Source organism: Podarcis vaucheri (assembly GCF_965113315.1).
Source record: "Podarcis vaucheri genome assembly, chromosome: 14".
Taxonomy (NCBI): Eukaryota; Metazoa; Chordata; class Lepidosauria; order Squamata; family Lacertidae; genus Podarcis; species Podarcis vaucheri.
In genome coordinates this window covers 21,876,537-21,890,197 of record NC_138752.1, presented here as the reverse complement: position 1 = coordinate 21,890,197, position 13,661 = coordinate 21,876,537, and the positions used below count along the sequence as shown (strand labels likewise).

Below are 13,661 nucleotides of genomic sequence, written 5' to 3'. Positions count from 1 at the left end.
TAAGGATATGTCTTGAAGGCTTATTACAATAAATAGAATGGCTGGAAATTTCTGGCTAGTGAATACCTTGTGTTAATTGGACTAACCTAGAGCCTAGGACTTGCCGATCAGAAGGTTGGCGGTTCGAATCCCCGCAACGGGGTGAGCTCCTGTTGTTCGGTCCTTGCTCCTGCCCACCTAGCAGTTCGAAAGCACATCAAAGTGCAAGTAGATAAATAGGTACCGCTCTGGCGGGAAGGTAAACGGCGTTTCCGTGTGCTGCTGCTCTGGTTTGCCAGAAGTGGCTTAGTTCATGCTGGCCACATGACCCAGAAGCTGTACGCCGGCTCCCTTGGCCAATAAAGCGAGATGAGCGCCGCAACCCCAGAGTCGGTCACGACTGGACCCTTTACCTTTACTAAACATGTTATCCCTAAACCGAATCATTGGCTAAGAAGCGCCTTTTCTATATAAATGAAGAAGCAATTTGCTCAGGTAAGAGTTCAGGTTCAAGGTGTTACTATCAACAGAGAAAGCCCTTAACAACTTGGGTCCAGTGCCTGCTAAGAACATTCTGGTTCAGGGAAGCCCACCCCAACACTTAGAAATGCTAGTGTGAATTTAAACTGTTTTAAAGAATTTTAACTTTTTGTATTTTTCCAAAGTATTTTATTTTTCCCCTTGATTTTATCGTTTTATCTTTTTATAAACCGCTTTGAGGTTTTTCTTTTACAATCAAGCGGTGTATGAATTTTGCGAAATAAATAAAAATAAATAAACCAAGCGGTAAAGCTTTTCCTGGGCTGGACAAGGTTACAGGTCTGAATGCTTCCCCATAGAAAGAAAAACAGCATGTCAGGTGGAAGGGAAAACTGAAATGCTGGTTCTCAAAAGTGTTGAACCCAAGATTTTAGTAAAGGGTAAAAACCCCTCCCCCTCCCCCAAAAAAGTCTGGATTAATCTTTGGTGGGATGGGCAATTTCTGAAGGGAGGAATTCGAATAATTTTATGTTGTATATTATATCACTGCCCTGGAGCCACGTGGTTGAGGGTGGGCTATACGTAAGTGGAATAAGCAACTTCCACCAATGGTGCAGGCATCTCCCCACCCCATCCCCAGAATGCCCCTGGGAGCAAAGCTACACTCTGACATTCTGGGACACTACTGTTAAGAGATTGAAACTGTAGCAGACAGAATCTTGTATTTAAGTTAAGATAAAAACAAGTAACTGTTCAATTCCCCCACCATGAAATCCAATTCATGGTGGATTATGAAAAGTTGGCCACACAGGATGCGGGTGGCACTGTGGGTTAAACCACAGAGCCTAGGACTTGCCGATCAGAAGGTTGGTGGTTCGAATCCCCGCAATGGGGTGAGCTCCCGTTGCTCGGTCCCTGCTCCTGCCAACCTAGCAGTTCTAAAGCACGTCAAAGTGCACGTAGATAGGTACCGCTCTGGCGGGAAGGTAAACGGCATTTCCGTGCGCGGCTCTGGTTCTCCAGAAGCGGCTTAGTCATGCTGGCCACATGACCTGGAAGCTGCATGCCGGCTCCCTTGGCCAATAAAGCGAGATGAGCGCCGCAACCCCAGAGTCGGCCATGACTGGACCTAATGATCAGGGGTCCCTTTACCTTTAGAGTTGGCCCCAGGTAAGGAAACCAACAGAAGGGGGAGCCAACAAATTGTAGTTTTGCCCCATCCTCCTCTTCTTCTCTGCTGAGCTCTAGAAGAACAACACTGAAGACTAAGGAGGCAGAAGTGGACAGTGGAAAGCAGGCAGGCAGAAGATGCCTGAGCAGTCTGACGTTGTGCCCCATTTGCACTAATGGACCAGCCTCCATTGAGCCTGTCACTGATTTGCAAAGGAATATCTGAGCATAAAACCTCTGATTTATGCTGAGTCAACCATTGGTTCACATAGCTCAGGATTATTCGTTCTGGTTCTGTCTGGGACAGGAGTGTACCCCCCTAGTCCTGCCCCCGGAATCTTCTTAACCAGACGTTAAAGGTCACATTCAGGATGCCAGTAGCTGTTTCAACCCATCTGCTCCCACAAGTGACACAAGAACATCGGAAGTGAGTTGCTGGATCAAGCCAATGGTCCCATCTGGTCCAGCATTCTGCTCTCGCTGTGGCCAACCAGATGCCCATGCAAAGCCTGCAAGCAGGACCTGAGCACAAGAGAATTCTCCCCACTTGCAGTTCCCAGCAACTGTTATTTAGATGCATGCTGCTTCCAGGAGAGCCTAGCTATCATGGTGAGTTGCTACTGATAGCCTTCTCCTCCATGAATTTGTCTTGCCCTCTTTTAAAGCCTTCCAAGTTGGTGGCCATCGCTACTTCTTGCAGGAGCAAATCCTGTAATCTTAGCTATGAACTGTGTGAAGAAGTCCTTTTGCCTGTCCTGAGTTCCCCGATATTCAGTTTCATTGGATGGCCCTGAATTCTAGCATTTATGAGAGAGGGAATCACAACCAGGAATAAGGAGAAGGCGTAATGCTGAAGAGTGCAACAGAGTAATGCATATTACTCAATTCATTTTATTTTTTCCAGCAGGAGAGAGAGAGAGAAAAAATTTGTTACAAATGACGAGGTGCCAATATACGATTGTGCTTTGAACACAAGTTCTGGTGTGCCCTTGTAAGGTTCAATGCCAAACTGCTTGTTTGTATTCAATCAGATGCATTTTATTTTGCAATGTGCGTGCATGTGTGTGCATGTGTCCAGCATGTGCACATATTTTACAAGTTTTTGCTCATCTGTGGTTATCCAAAACACCCAAACAAATCCAGCTTCTATTCTCTTCCTCATTTGGAGGCATCAGAGGTTAGATCCAAAGGTTCCAGTTACTTTTTTTTACTTTTTTAAAAGTGTTTTCGGAAAATGAAAGAGAACGCTTTAGAAAGAATCTTTGGAGATCAGTTTACTGCAAAGTAAGAAGACGTACGCTACCTTTAACAGCATGAAAATGCAATACATTCCTAAGATACATAAATATTAATGACTAGCAGATATTAAAAATAAAAAGACAGAAGATCTAGAACAAAGTATATTAAATAAATTAAAGGCCTACCCAATACAGACAGCAAAAAACAAACTAATTAAGCAAAGGAAACATAGTAAATTGTTCCCATCGAAATACTGTAACTGGTGGGGGGGATGGATATTTCCCCAACACATTCAATTTCGAGTGTCTCGGTTTAAAGTTTGTTGCTTTTTATGGCAAAGAAATGTCATATCCCCCCCCCCATTAACTAAAACACTGTTCTTTGCCATCAAGGCATCTACACAAGAGATCCAATTTAGAATGCAACACCTGCTGTGGAAATTTTTAAACATCAGATCCACATGTGGACCAAGAAAGAAAATACTTTTTGTTTTGTTTTGTTTTAAGCGAAGGTACACATTTATCAAGGTTGTGCTCAAATCTCCCCTTTTCCCTCAGTTGCTCGTAATACAATGAGCAAAAAATGGTACATTTTATGGTTGAAATATCAACCAGATTGAAAGATTCTTGTACATGAATTAACCAATACTGCCACTCTTGTTTACTTTGTTCAATTTTTTAAAAAATACAAGGAAGAATCCATTTACGTTGTTACCAATCCCAAGAGGGAAGAAATATTAAGGGAATCATTTGTGCCACTTAGCAATGGATAACTCCTGGGGAAACCCAAAGAATATAAGAGGGGGGCAGGGAAGTTTTCTTTTCTCTTTTTTAAAAAGTCTGTTTTATCAGGAAAAGGTAATTTATTTCAAGTCGTCAGAAATCAGGCAAGTTGTAATACTCAGCCACAAACGCTTGTTTGAAAAGGCAAAGGTTGATCACAGTTTTGTTCAGAAAAACGCTCAGAAGGTCCTTGTAAGAAAACGATGGTTTCTAAAATATACCCTTGTGCGGTCTTTTTCTTAAAAAATCAACTATCAAAAAGTTTTCCAAAAAAATAAATTAGGGCAATAAAAAAAACGCAATAGGTAGTTTTTGTTTGTTTTTGTTTTTGTTTCCTCTCCCAGCATAGCTGGATGTTAGGCTGTCCTGAGGGAACCATTAGCAATGCTGTTTTTCCCAAAGCTGGGCTCATTTTTTTGAAGCCACAGCTCAGCCAACTGTTGCGTAGACCCATAAGTTGATGCTTTGGAGCCCAAGCACATTTTATACTGTTTTGGATCAAGGTTGGGGTCACAAAAGACAGGATGGTGTACATGGACAACTCCAACCTCCTGGCTCCGGAAAGTCTTTAGGCCAGCCTGGACAACTTTGTTAAACAAGTCGACATCCTCAAGACCCCAACCTTGGATAGAGACATCAAAACCACCAGCTCGAATAAGATCACCCTTGTAAATGCAGGCAATCCCAAAGCCATAGTTCCTCCAGAAGCCGGTTTTCTGGGTGAAGGCAAAGTGATTATCACTAGGAACTTTTCCACTATAGACAATCTTTGGATCATACTGGCTAAAGATGACTGGGAAATAAATCTGTTGCCCTAAAACGGTGTTTGCTCTGCACCGCTGGAGAAAGTCTGCCGTAAACACCAAGTCGACATCGCAGAAAAACAGCAAGGACTCGTTGCTGAACTGAGAGGACCCAACTTCTAGCGCCAGAGCCCGGGAAAATTCACCAGACACCGGCAAGATCTGCATGTCTGCCTTGGGGTATTTCAGGCGATAATCCCTCATCAGTTCAACCTGCCTGGCTTTGTCAGGGTTGGAGTCCGAATTGAAAAGCAGGACAACCAATTTGACGTTCTGATTAGGAATGAGGCAGGTCTTTTCAAAGTTCGCCATGAAGCGAGCAAACATGTCAAAGCGCCCAGACAAAGGAATCAAGATGTTGATCTTCTTGTCTTTGGGTTCCTTCTTCTCCGCTTTCGACTTACTCAGCTGGAATGGGACAAACATCTTGAGGGAATTGGAGAGGAAAGACAAAGACCCTGAATCCTGGTTGATCTTATTGGCCAGTTCTTTGGCATCTATCTCGTCGTGCTCCATAAACTGGACTTTGCTAAAGGTCTGTTGCAGGTATGCGTGCCTGCGGACGGGAACCGTCATTTTCTTCCCCTTGTGCTTCTTGTACAAGAGCAGTAAGTCGAGAACGTATTCCGCCCCGTACATTGGATTCACCCTGCGATAGCCGTACTGGATCTCCTTGAAGTCTATGATCCGCCCTCTGGTCTTGGCGTTGGCGTTGATCATCTCCATGACCTGCATCACAATGTCGTCCAACGCCTCGCGCTGAGAGGAGTCCATCCCTCGACGAGGTGGCTGCCCATCTGCAGCGGAGTAAAGGTACTTCCCTGTGAGGAACTCCCACTCCAGAACATCCTCTCGTTGCCTCGGCTGAAACCGCATGAAGGAAGGCGCGATGCCCAGCTGAAGGTCATCCCTGTGGACTTCCGTACTGCTGTATTTGCTCATGAGGACGATTTCTCGGTGCAGCTGGATGGTCCGGTAGCGCAGCTCTGCTATTTTGCGACTAAGCATGTAGCTATGGAGCCTGTATTGGTAGGGCGGGCTCTTGTTTGGGTGCAAGGTGATCGCCCTGTGGATCTTGCTATTACGGAGGTCTTTGATGTAACCTTTTTTGTTCTGCTCGTAGTTTTCGTAAAATAGCTGCTGCATCTAAGAAAACAGGGGTGGGGGGAGAGAATATGTTACTATGTAAGAATGGATAAAATAGCCAATCACCCTACACATTTGCTTACATGAATAGAAGGGCTTTTAAGATAAGCTCTTCCCTGCTCTTTAAGCATAGGTTTTAGCAATATCAGCGGCTACTCAAAAGGAATTAAGAGGATTATGGATTGTAGACCAGTGAGAAGCAAACATCTACTATACTACAGTCCAGAGATTAGCATAACCTGTTCCAGCAATTGCATTGAGACTGTCTTCCCAAGGGACCATGCAAGAAGCCTTTCCTGCTAGTACACGTAAATATATTTTCATTACAATAAAAGGAAAAGAAGTTAAAGCAGTAAACATGCCACTACAATGGACTATCACAAGAGGAAGTGATGGCCACCAACGTGGATGACTCTAAAAGGAAGTTCATGGTGGAATAAGGTGATCAATGGCTCCTAGATACCATGGATATGTTTTCCCTTCACTGTTGGAGGCAGTGTGTCTCTGAAAAGCAGCTGCCAGGGAACACAATAGGGGAGAGGCACTCTTGTGCTCTGGGCTTGCTTTTGGGCTCCCACAGACATCTTCCTGGCCGCTGTGAGAACAGGATGATGGGCTAGATGGATGGTACGTTAGTCTGATCCAGCAATGCACTTCTTCTGTTCTTACAACTCATAGCCATCTTTGTCCTATCTTCTACACTAAAAAGCCATGCATATTTCTGAAGCATATGACATGACAAAAGGTCTTTTAAATCCAGTACTGTATCATGATTTTTTTAAAAAAAATCTTGCCCTCGAGCAACAGTAAAATGCGTCCTTCTTCCTGCAAACAGTGAAATGAGCTGACCAAAAAATTAGCCATCTATGAAGGAACAGTCACCTTTCAGTTGCCAATCCACCAATGAGACAGTTGGGTTCATTCCACTAGCTCTGCTGAAAAGAATAGCTTTGTTGGATTCCTCCTCTCCCTAAACCAGGCATGGCCAAATTTGGCCTTCCAGTTGTTTTGGGCCTACAACCCCCATCAACCCTAGCTAGCAGGACCAGTGGTCAGGGATGATGGGAATTGTAGTCCCAAAACAGCTGGAGGGCCAAGATTGGCCACGCCTGCACTGTTTCCATTCAAGCTAGGCATTATAATAATTACTATGTAACTTAAACCAACTAACTAATCACTAGTGCCTGAGAGTTAGCTTGTTTTCCTCTTTCCTCCTCACCCCTTTTTCCTTTTGTGATGTCTTTTAGATTGTACACCTCCAAGCAGGGATCCAGCAGGGCTTTCAATATGACCAATTCCCCTCTATCAGTCTTGCCTTATACTAAATCTCATCTAAATTGTGGGTGGGCTGAGATAAAACTATCCACCTCCCACCCATCAGGAGGCTGCCTGCTAGGCCTCTGCAATATTCTGTGCTCTGCCTCTTCCTAACTGGTCTCTGCTGTTCTCTCTCTGGCCCTCTCTGTTGCTGCATAAGGTGTGTGTATGTGTTGCCGTATAACTTCAAGTGTGACTGGATCGCTGCAACCTAACCAAGTATTGTCTACTTTGAGATGAGAACAGTAACTCATGCAGAGATTCAGCACACAGTCTTATATGGGGACAGGCATTTCTAGTGCGTTCCTTTATTTAGAATGCCTGTCCCCATATAAGACTGTGTGTTGAATCTCTGCATGAGTTACTGTTCTCATCTCAAAGCAGACAATACTTGGTTAGGTACACATTTCAGGGGCAAAAATGGACTCCAATTTTAGTTGAGATCTTTGCTTTTAAAGCATGGCCCCGTTATCAGAATTGTGGAAAACACTGGCTTACGTAAGCCAATGGCTTCCTTTAAAAGGATGGCTTTGGGGATAATGATATGACTTGGGCCAGGAACAGGCTGGGAGGAAAACAAAGGCGAGTCTGCTTGAGGGGGTCTCAGATACCAAAGCAACAGAAACAGCCGCAGTCTCTGTCCTATATTCAGATGTATCAAGTACTTTCCACTGGTATCGGGAAACAGCCATGGGAAGTGCAGGCATCTCAAAGCCATACAATATTGATGGCAGGAGATAAACATGGGGGCTCAAGTTAAGCTCGGCAGGCATAAATATTTATGGCTAAATGAATTCAAACACCTGCAAAGTCACAGCCACCTAGCTCAGCCAGGCAGGACAGCCGAGATGCATCAAGTGTCAGGAAGACAAGGCTGCCAGGGTGTGAACTGATAAGTATGTGGCATCAATGGGTGGAGTCAGGCCAAGTCTGGACTGGGCAGGGGTGGAGTCAGGTGGTTCAGGGACGTAAGGAGAATGGCGACAAGGGGACCGGGTCTTTTGGAGATGGCACCTAACCTATGGAACCCTCTCTTGGGGAGGCTTGCTGGGTACCTACACTAATGTATTTTAGGCTGCTCCCTCTTTATGTGTTAACTGTTTTAAATTTTAAATTGAGATCTGCTGGCAAAGGGCATGCAATATTAATAACAGTAATATAATACATTGTAACACTGATGGCACTAAATAAAAACATATGAAAATCAATCAATGATCTTGGTTTGGTTAAAAAAAGGGGGAAGATATTAAGTTTTGTATTTTTCTCTATAAACCTTAATAAAAATTAATAATAAATAATAATAATAATAATAATAATAATAATAATAATAATAATAATAATAATAAACCACAGCAGCCCACAAAACCAGCTAGTTGTGGGAAAAGAAACAAGAAAGGGTCTGTATGGACCATACAATCCCGCGAAGCAAAACTTTCATTATTTTCAAAAGTAGCATTACGTGTGCAACTTTTACTTTAGCCTAAGATTTATTTTGAAATGCAATTCATGGTTTGCATAAGAAAATAAAGCAAGTAAGTGGTGGTGGGGATGGGACGTGAACAGAAAACCAAACCCTCCATAGCTTTGAGGCATTGCATCCAATAAGCAGTCAACAGAGTATGGAACAGCCCCAACAGGAAATTAATAGAAGCCAACACACTTTGTTGATTACACAACTGCATTTTAACAAGCTACCAATAGTCTAGTCTAGATGTTATGAAACACAGGGTTGCAAGGTTAGGTATGGGTTATTTGCAGCTAGCCTGCTTTTTTATGAATGACTAATGTCAACCACTGAGCAGGACCACATGGGAAGAAAGGGCAAGTGTGGCCTTCGGGAATGGACTTTCCTTTTTGCACATGCAAGGTTCAAGAGGATCTGGGGGATGAGGAGAAAGGGTGGGATCTCATCCTCCTCTAGTGGTTGGACATCAATAGTAAGACAGTGACAGAGAGAGGGACAAAATCAACCACCCAGATGACTAGTCCCTCTCACTATGCAATATCGGCAAAGCGTCATTCTGCATAATAGTGGTTCCTTCCAGAACCCAGAGAACAGCTACAAGGTTGTGAAGAAGAGCTACCATTGCAGTGTTGTACATTCTTGAAAACTGCTGCTGATACAATTGGAATTGGGCTTCAACCATCAATCAAAAACACAGCACATTAATGTTACACATGTTTAGCTGCAAACAGAGCCTGCTGAGTCCAAACAATATGTGTTCCCAAGAAAGAGCCCATGGAATTGGAGATTCTGTACCAAGAAAACCAGAATTCTGCCAACTGCAGAAATTAAATAATTCATTCTGAAAGGGTTACAGTTGTGAATGCAGTAATCTGGTTTTGCTAATCATGTGGAACTCCACGCCCCTCAAGTCCTGGAAATCCTGTCCAGCCACTTCTCTCTGAATTTTCAGTAGGTAAAACTCATAGATTTAAAACCATATGTGCTAGAAACTTGCTTTTTTATTTAACGGAGTTTGTCACAGAGCTGAATTCTGAGACTTATATCACTTTCTTCACTCCTCAGCACACATATGTGAACACCCACCCACACACCCTAGTCATATCTGATGTCCCAAGAGCTTAACATTTGTATTTGAAGAGAACATTTTTTTTAAAAAAGACAGAAGTCCTGAAAATGCAAACCTGCCTAGTCCTTTACAGTTTCATATACGCAAGTATTTTCTTTTTACTGAAAGGAGTGGTGTTGATTTTTAATACCACCCCCCACACACATTTGGCCACTTCCAGGTCCAGCAGGAAACATTCAACAGTGTGGAATGCCTTCCACCTCCACACCACAAACTTTCAGATGACCCTCTCTCCCTCCTAGCACAATGCATTTTCCAGCCCTACACATTTACTGGAACCCACTTCTCCGAAATGCATGTTTAGAATAGAGTCTCATGGTCATCAGCACAACCAAGCGTAGGTTTCCACCTAGAAGATTGCAGAGAGCCCACAGATACAATGAAAAACTATTCCTCATTGCTCCCAGGTTGGGTGGTTTTCAAAGGCTGAATATGCAAGGACTTCACAATGATTCATCTGCCTCAGAACATAGGACTCATGGTTAGTACCCACTGATAGCTTTGTTCTCCATAATGGCTATGTTCACTCTCCACTGCTGGAGGCAGTATGTCTCTGAATACCGCTTGCCAAGATTCACAAGTGAAGAAAGTGCTGTTGCACTCAGGTCCCTCTTGCAGGTGACCCATAGGTATTTTGGCTGGCTACTATTACAACAGGATGTTGAAGTAGATGGGTCTTGGTCTGATCCAGAAGGGCTCTTCATACGTTCAATCCGCGTATTTATAAACCACTCCTCCAGACCACTACTCTCAGGAGTTTCATGTAGATGCTGAATAGCATGGGCAATGAGATGGAATTGTGATGCACAGACCCTCCAGTGTCTCTACTTTCCAGAGACTGTCCTAGATTTACAGAAGCCATCCCAGTTTCTGATCCCATAAGGTCCTGCTTTTACTTAGGACATCCCTTTTTTCACCAGAGAAATGTTGGAGGGTATGGAGTTATGTGACACACACACACACCCCGGAGCCAAGGAGATAAGTAACTATACAACCTTTAGAAGACATCTAAAGGATAGGGAAGGTTTTTTTAATGTTGAATGTTTTATTATGTTCCTATATATGTTGGAAGCTGCTCAGAGTGTCTGGGGCAACCCAGTCAGGTGGGCAGGGAATAATAATAATAATAATAATAGAATAGGACATCTCATCCCTATTTTCATCAGAGAAATGTAGGAGAGTATTAATGTATCCTAAAACCTAAAGAATATAGGGTTGAACAATAATCTCCTAGTCCTGCTGTCTGGAACCAGCCTTACAGGAACGACTGAAACCAGCACAACACAAGTGCCTATAACTCTCATTTTGGGCTACCATCTCCAAAGGATACCATGGCCAAAACTGTCAAAAGCCACTGAGAAGTTCTGCAGAACTAACTTCACATCTTCCACTGCTGTGCCGCAATTCAGGGTAAGAAGACCAAAAAGAGGCCACGCTTTGCCTGGGCAGTGGGGCGAACCCCTCGCTGCCTTGTGTTGCTGCAATACTGCAGAGCAATTAGAACAAAATGGTGCCAATCAACAGCAACAAGGAAGCTGACCATTATGGCTTCAGAGTTTGCAGCCACAGAAGAAATGAATTAAACTGCTATTTTATACAGGCCTCCCTTAACTCTGCACGGCTTATTTCAGAGTAGAAACTGCACAGAATTACACTTTAAATGCATGGCATGAAGTTCTTCCATGAGGGAGGCATAGTCTACCCAACAAGCTCAACACCTCTTCCTAGGAGATACTTCAGCTCAGCATTCGTAGTAGGCAATATGCCTCTCTCATTGAGAAACCCCTAAGCTTTTGAGGATTGCCAGAGACAGTTTGAGACCCACTGGCCTAATGTTTACTTTTAACCCAACAGAGTGCCTCTCTCCCTCCCTCCCTCCCTCCCTCCCTCCCTCTCTCTCTCTCTCTCTCTCTGGGATATATCTCCCCTTCACTGGAAACTGAATATTGTCATTGTAGGACCCTTTGGCTCAGGCTCAAAATACTTTTCACTGAAAAGTTTGTGTTACATTCACTTCCAATGCAACATCCCCTCCCCCTTTTGCAAGCTTTCTATTTTTTTTGCCATTTCAGTGCATTGGGGGGGGGGAGAAACAGCTGCTGGGGGTGGGGTGGAGAAATAAAGTCAGTTTATACTGAGATGAGCAGACAGCCAAAGAATACCCCTGGAACAGGAGCCCTATACTGCAGCTCCATATTTTAACTCCTTCTTCCTAAAAAGAACGCAGTGTCTAAAAAGCAGCTTTCGATGAGCTGGTGTTTTGAGCACATTTACAAACTTTCAAAAGGTTTGCTTTGAATCACAATATAAACTGTCCAGCTCGTATCTATGGTACAGAGTCAGTTGTGACACACTGGTAGCCTTAAAAAAAGGTGATGGATAAGAGGGTATCGACTCTCTCCCTTGCTTGGTCAGGTAGGGTCAGTACTACAGGCCCCAGGCAACCTGGGAAATGACTGGTGCCAAAGCAGAATGACAGGTTTGTACCATGTCCAGATAAAGGGTGTGTGATTTGCTAGCAGGCAAACACCTGGATTTTGTTGGTTATAGTGTGTGTGGGGGGGGATAAATCACAATAAAACAATTGGCATTGATTTGCCACTGGGTCCCCACAGGCTAATCCTAAAGTCTTGCTAACCATATCGGGTTTTCAGGTTAGCCTGCTAGTAGGTTAAAGGGAAAGCTACTTGAGCAAGGAGAAAGACAGTCAACGATGCTTGGGCACAGCAACTTAAGTTGGGTGGAGGGGAGAAAAATCTTCATTTTTATTGTGTTTGCATAAGAGACAATGCAGTAATGGAATTTGACAAGAAGAAACTATACTGTCATCTTTAGGTCCAGATGTGGAAAAAGGCATCCAATAAGCACATGTGGTTTAACTTACCGCATGTGGATTCGTGCTCCTCTCTCTGATTTATTTATTTACTATCCAAAAGGCCCGCCAATTTTGATGGGAAGGAGAGCCAGGCCTTTCCTGAGACCCACTTCCCCAGCCTCCCATCTGGAGCTGAGGCCACTGAGCTTGAGGCTTCTAGACCCCCACACTGCATTTGCTTTCCTTTCAAACCAGGAAGTGTCCAGAAGGGCTCCCCCTTCCCACCGCTAGCCTACAGCTGCCTTTCGGAGAGGCATTCCTCCCCATGGAAAGACCAGGACACTCAAGGAAAGAGCAGCTCTTGGCGCAAAGACACACACACACACACAATGACACAACTGCACAGGTGAATATGGTTCCCAGCGTACTCCACGGAAGACATTTGCGAAGGGGGGGAACGTTATACTGTTTGCAGGTGTGTGTGTTTTATCTGTAAAAACTGCTTAGGTTAGGGCCTGCTTTGAAGAGTTTTTGCCAAGCAGTATAAAACTCTTTCCTTGACAAAAAGAGTATTCTCAAAATGTCCTGGGAGCCATATCCATGTGTGCAGCTGTGCCGGGGAGCTGTTTTTGGAAACACCTCCTGTCCTCAGCTGCCTCCCAGACTGCAGCCCATTCATTTTCCCCTATAGAACTCAATGGGAGCCAGTGAGGGCAAACCCAGCCCTCACCTGCTCTAGGATTTGTGGGGTTTTTTTGAGCAGGCGCGAGTGTGGCGGGAGGTAAGAGCAAAGTGGAAGACTGCATGAGGGCTGATGAGTAAGGCCACAATGTACTGTAGCTTTTATCCCAGTCGGTTTTTGAATTGGATCTTATTTTCATTTTGTCATGGACTGGCTGGCTGCAGAGGAGTGGTGGGAGGCACCAGCTAGGGAGGCACCCAAGGGTACCCCCAGGGGGAAAGAAGGCCCAGAGCCAGGGGAGTGGTGGTGGGACAACAATGAGTGGTCAGAGGGAGAAGAGGGAGCAGACTGGGAGGAGATGCTGGAAGCTGAAGAGGTAACAGGGTTTCGTGAGCAGGAAGAGTCTTTGGCAGAGAGCAGTGCAGAATCAGAAGCGGCAGCAGAAAGGGGTCAGGAGGCAGAGTGCAGGCAGGCTACCGAAGAAGCCAAGGAATCTCTCCCTCCTGCTGGGACCAGCTCCCTTCCTCCCTGGTCTCCCAGAACACACAGAGTAATAGAGATGGCAGAGCAAAGAGAGACAAGATGAAGGATGCCAGGGAAGGAACCAGGGGATGAACCTTAGAGAGCAGTGGGAAGGCAGGGTGTTTTATGGCT

At 44.5% G+C, this 13,661-nt stretch overlaps 1 protein-coding gene across 1 annotated transcript in view; it reads right to left on the bottom strand.

Annotated features, from left to right (window-relative positions):
* Nucleotides 1–2,480: 2,480 nt before the first annotated feature.
* Nucleotides 2,481–13,661, bottom strand: part of CHSY1 (chondroitin sulfate synthase 1) — a 95,295-nt gene continuing 84,114 nt past the window's right edge. The window contains exon 3 of the mRNA XM_082198428.1: nt 2,481–5,599. Coding sequence (XP_082054554.1) covers nt 4,007–5,599 — 1,593 coding nt within the window. The 3' untranslated portion in view covers nt 2,481–4,006. The remainder of the gene's footprint in view (nt 5,600–13,661) is intronic.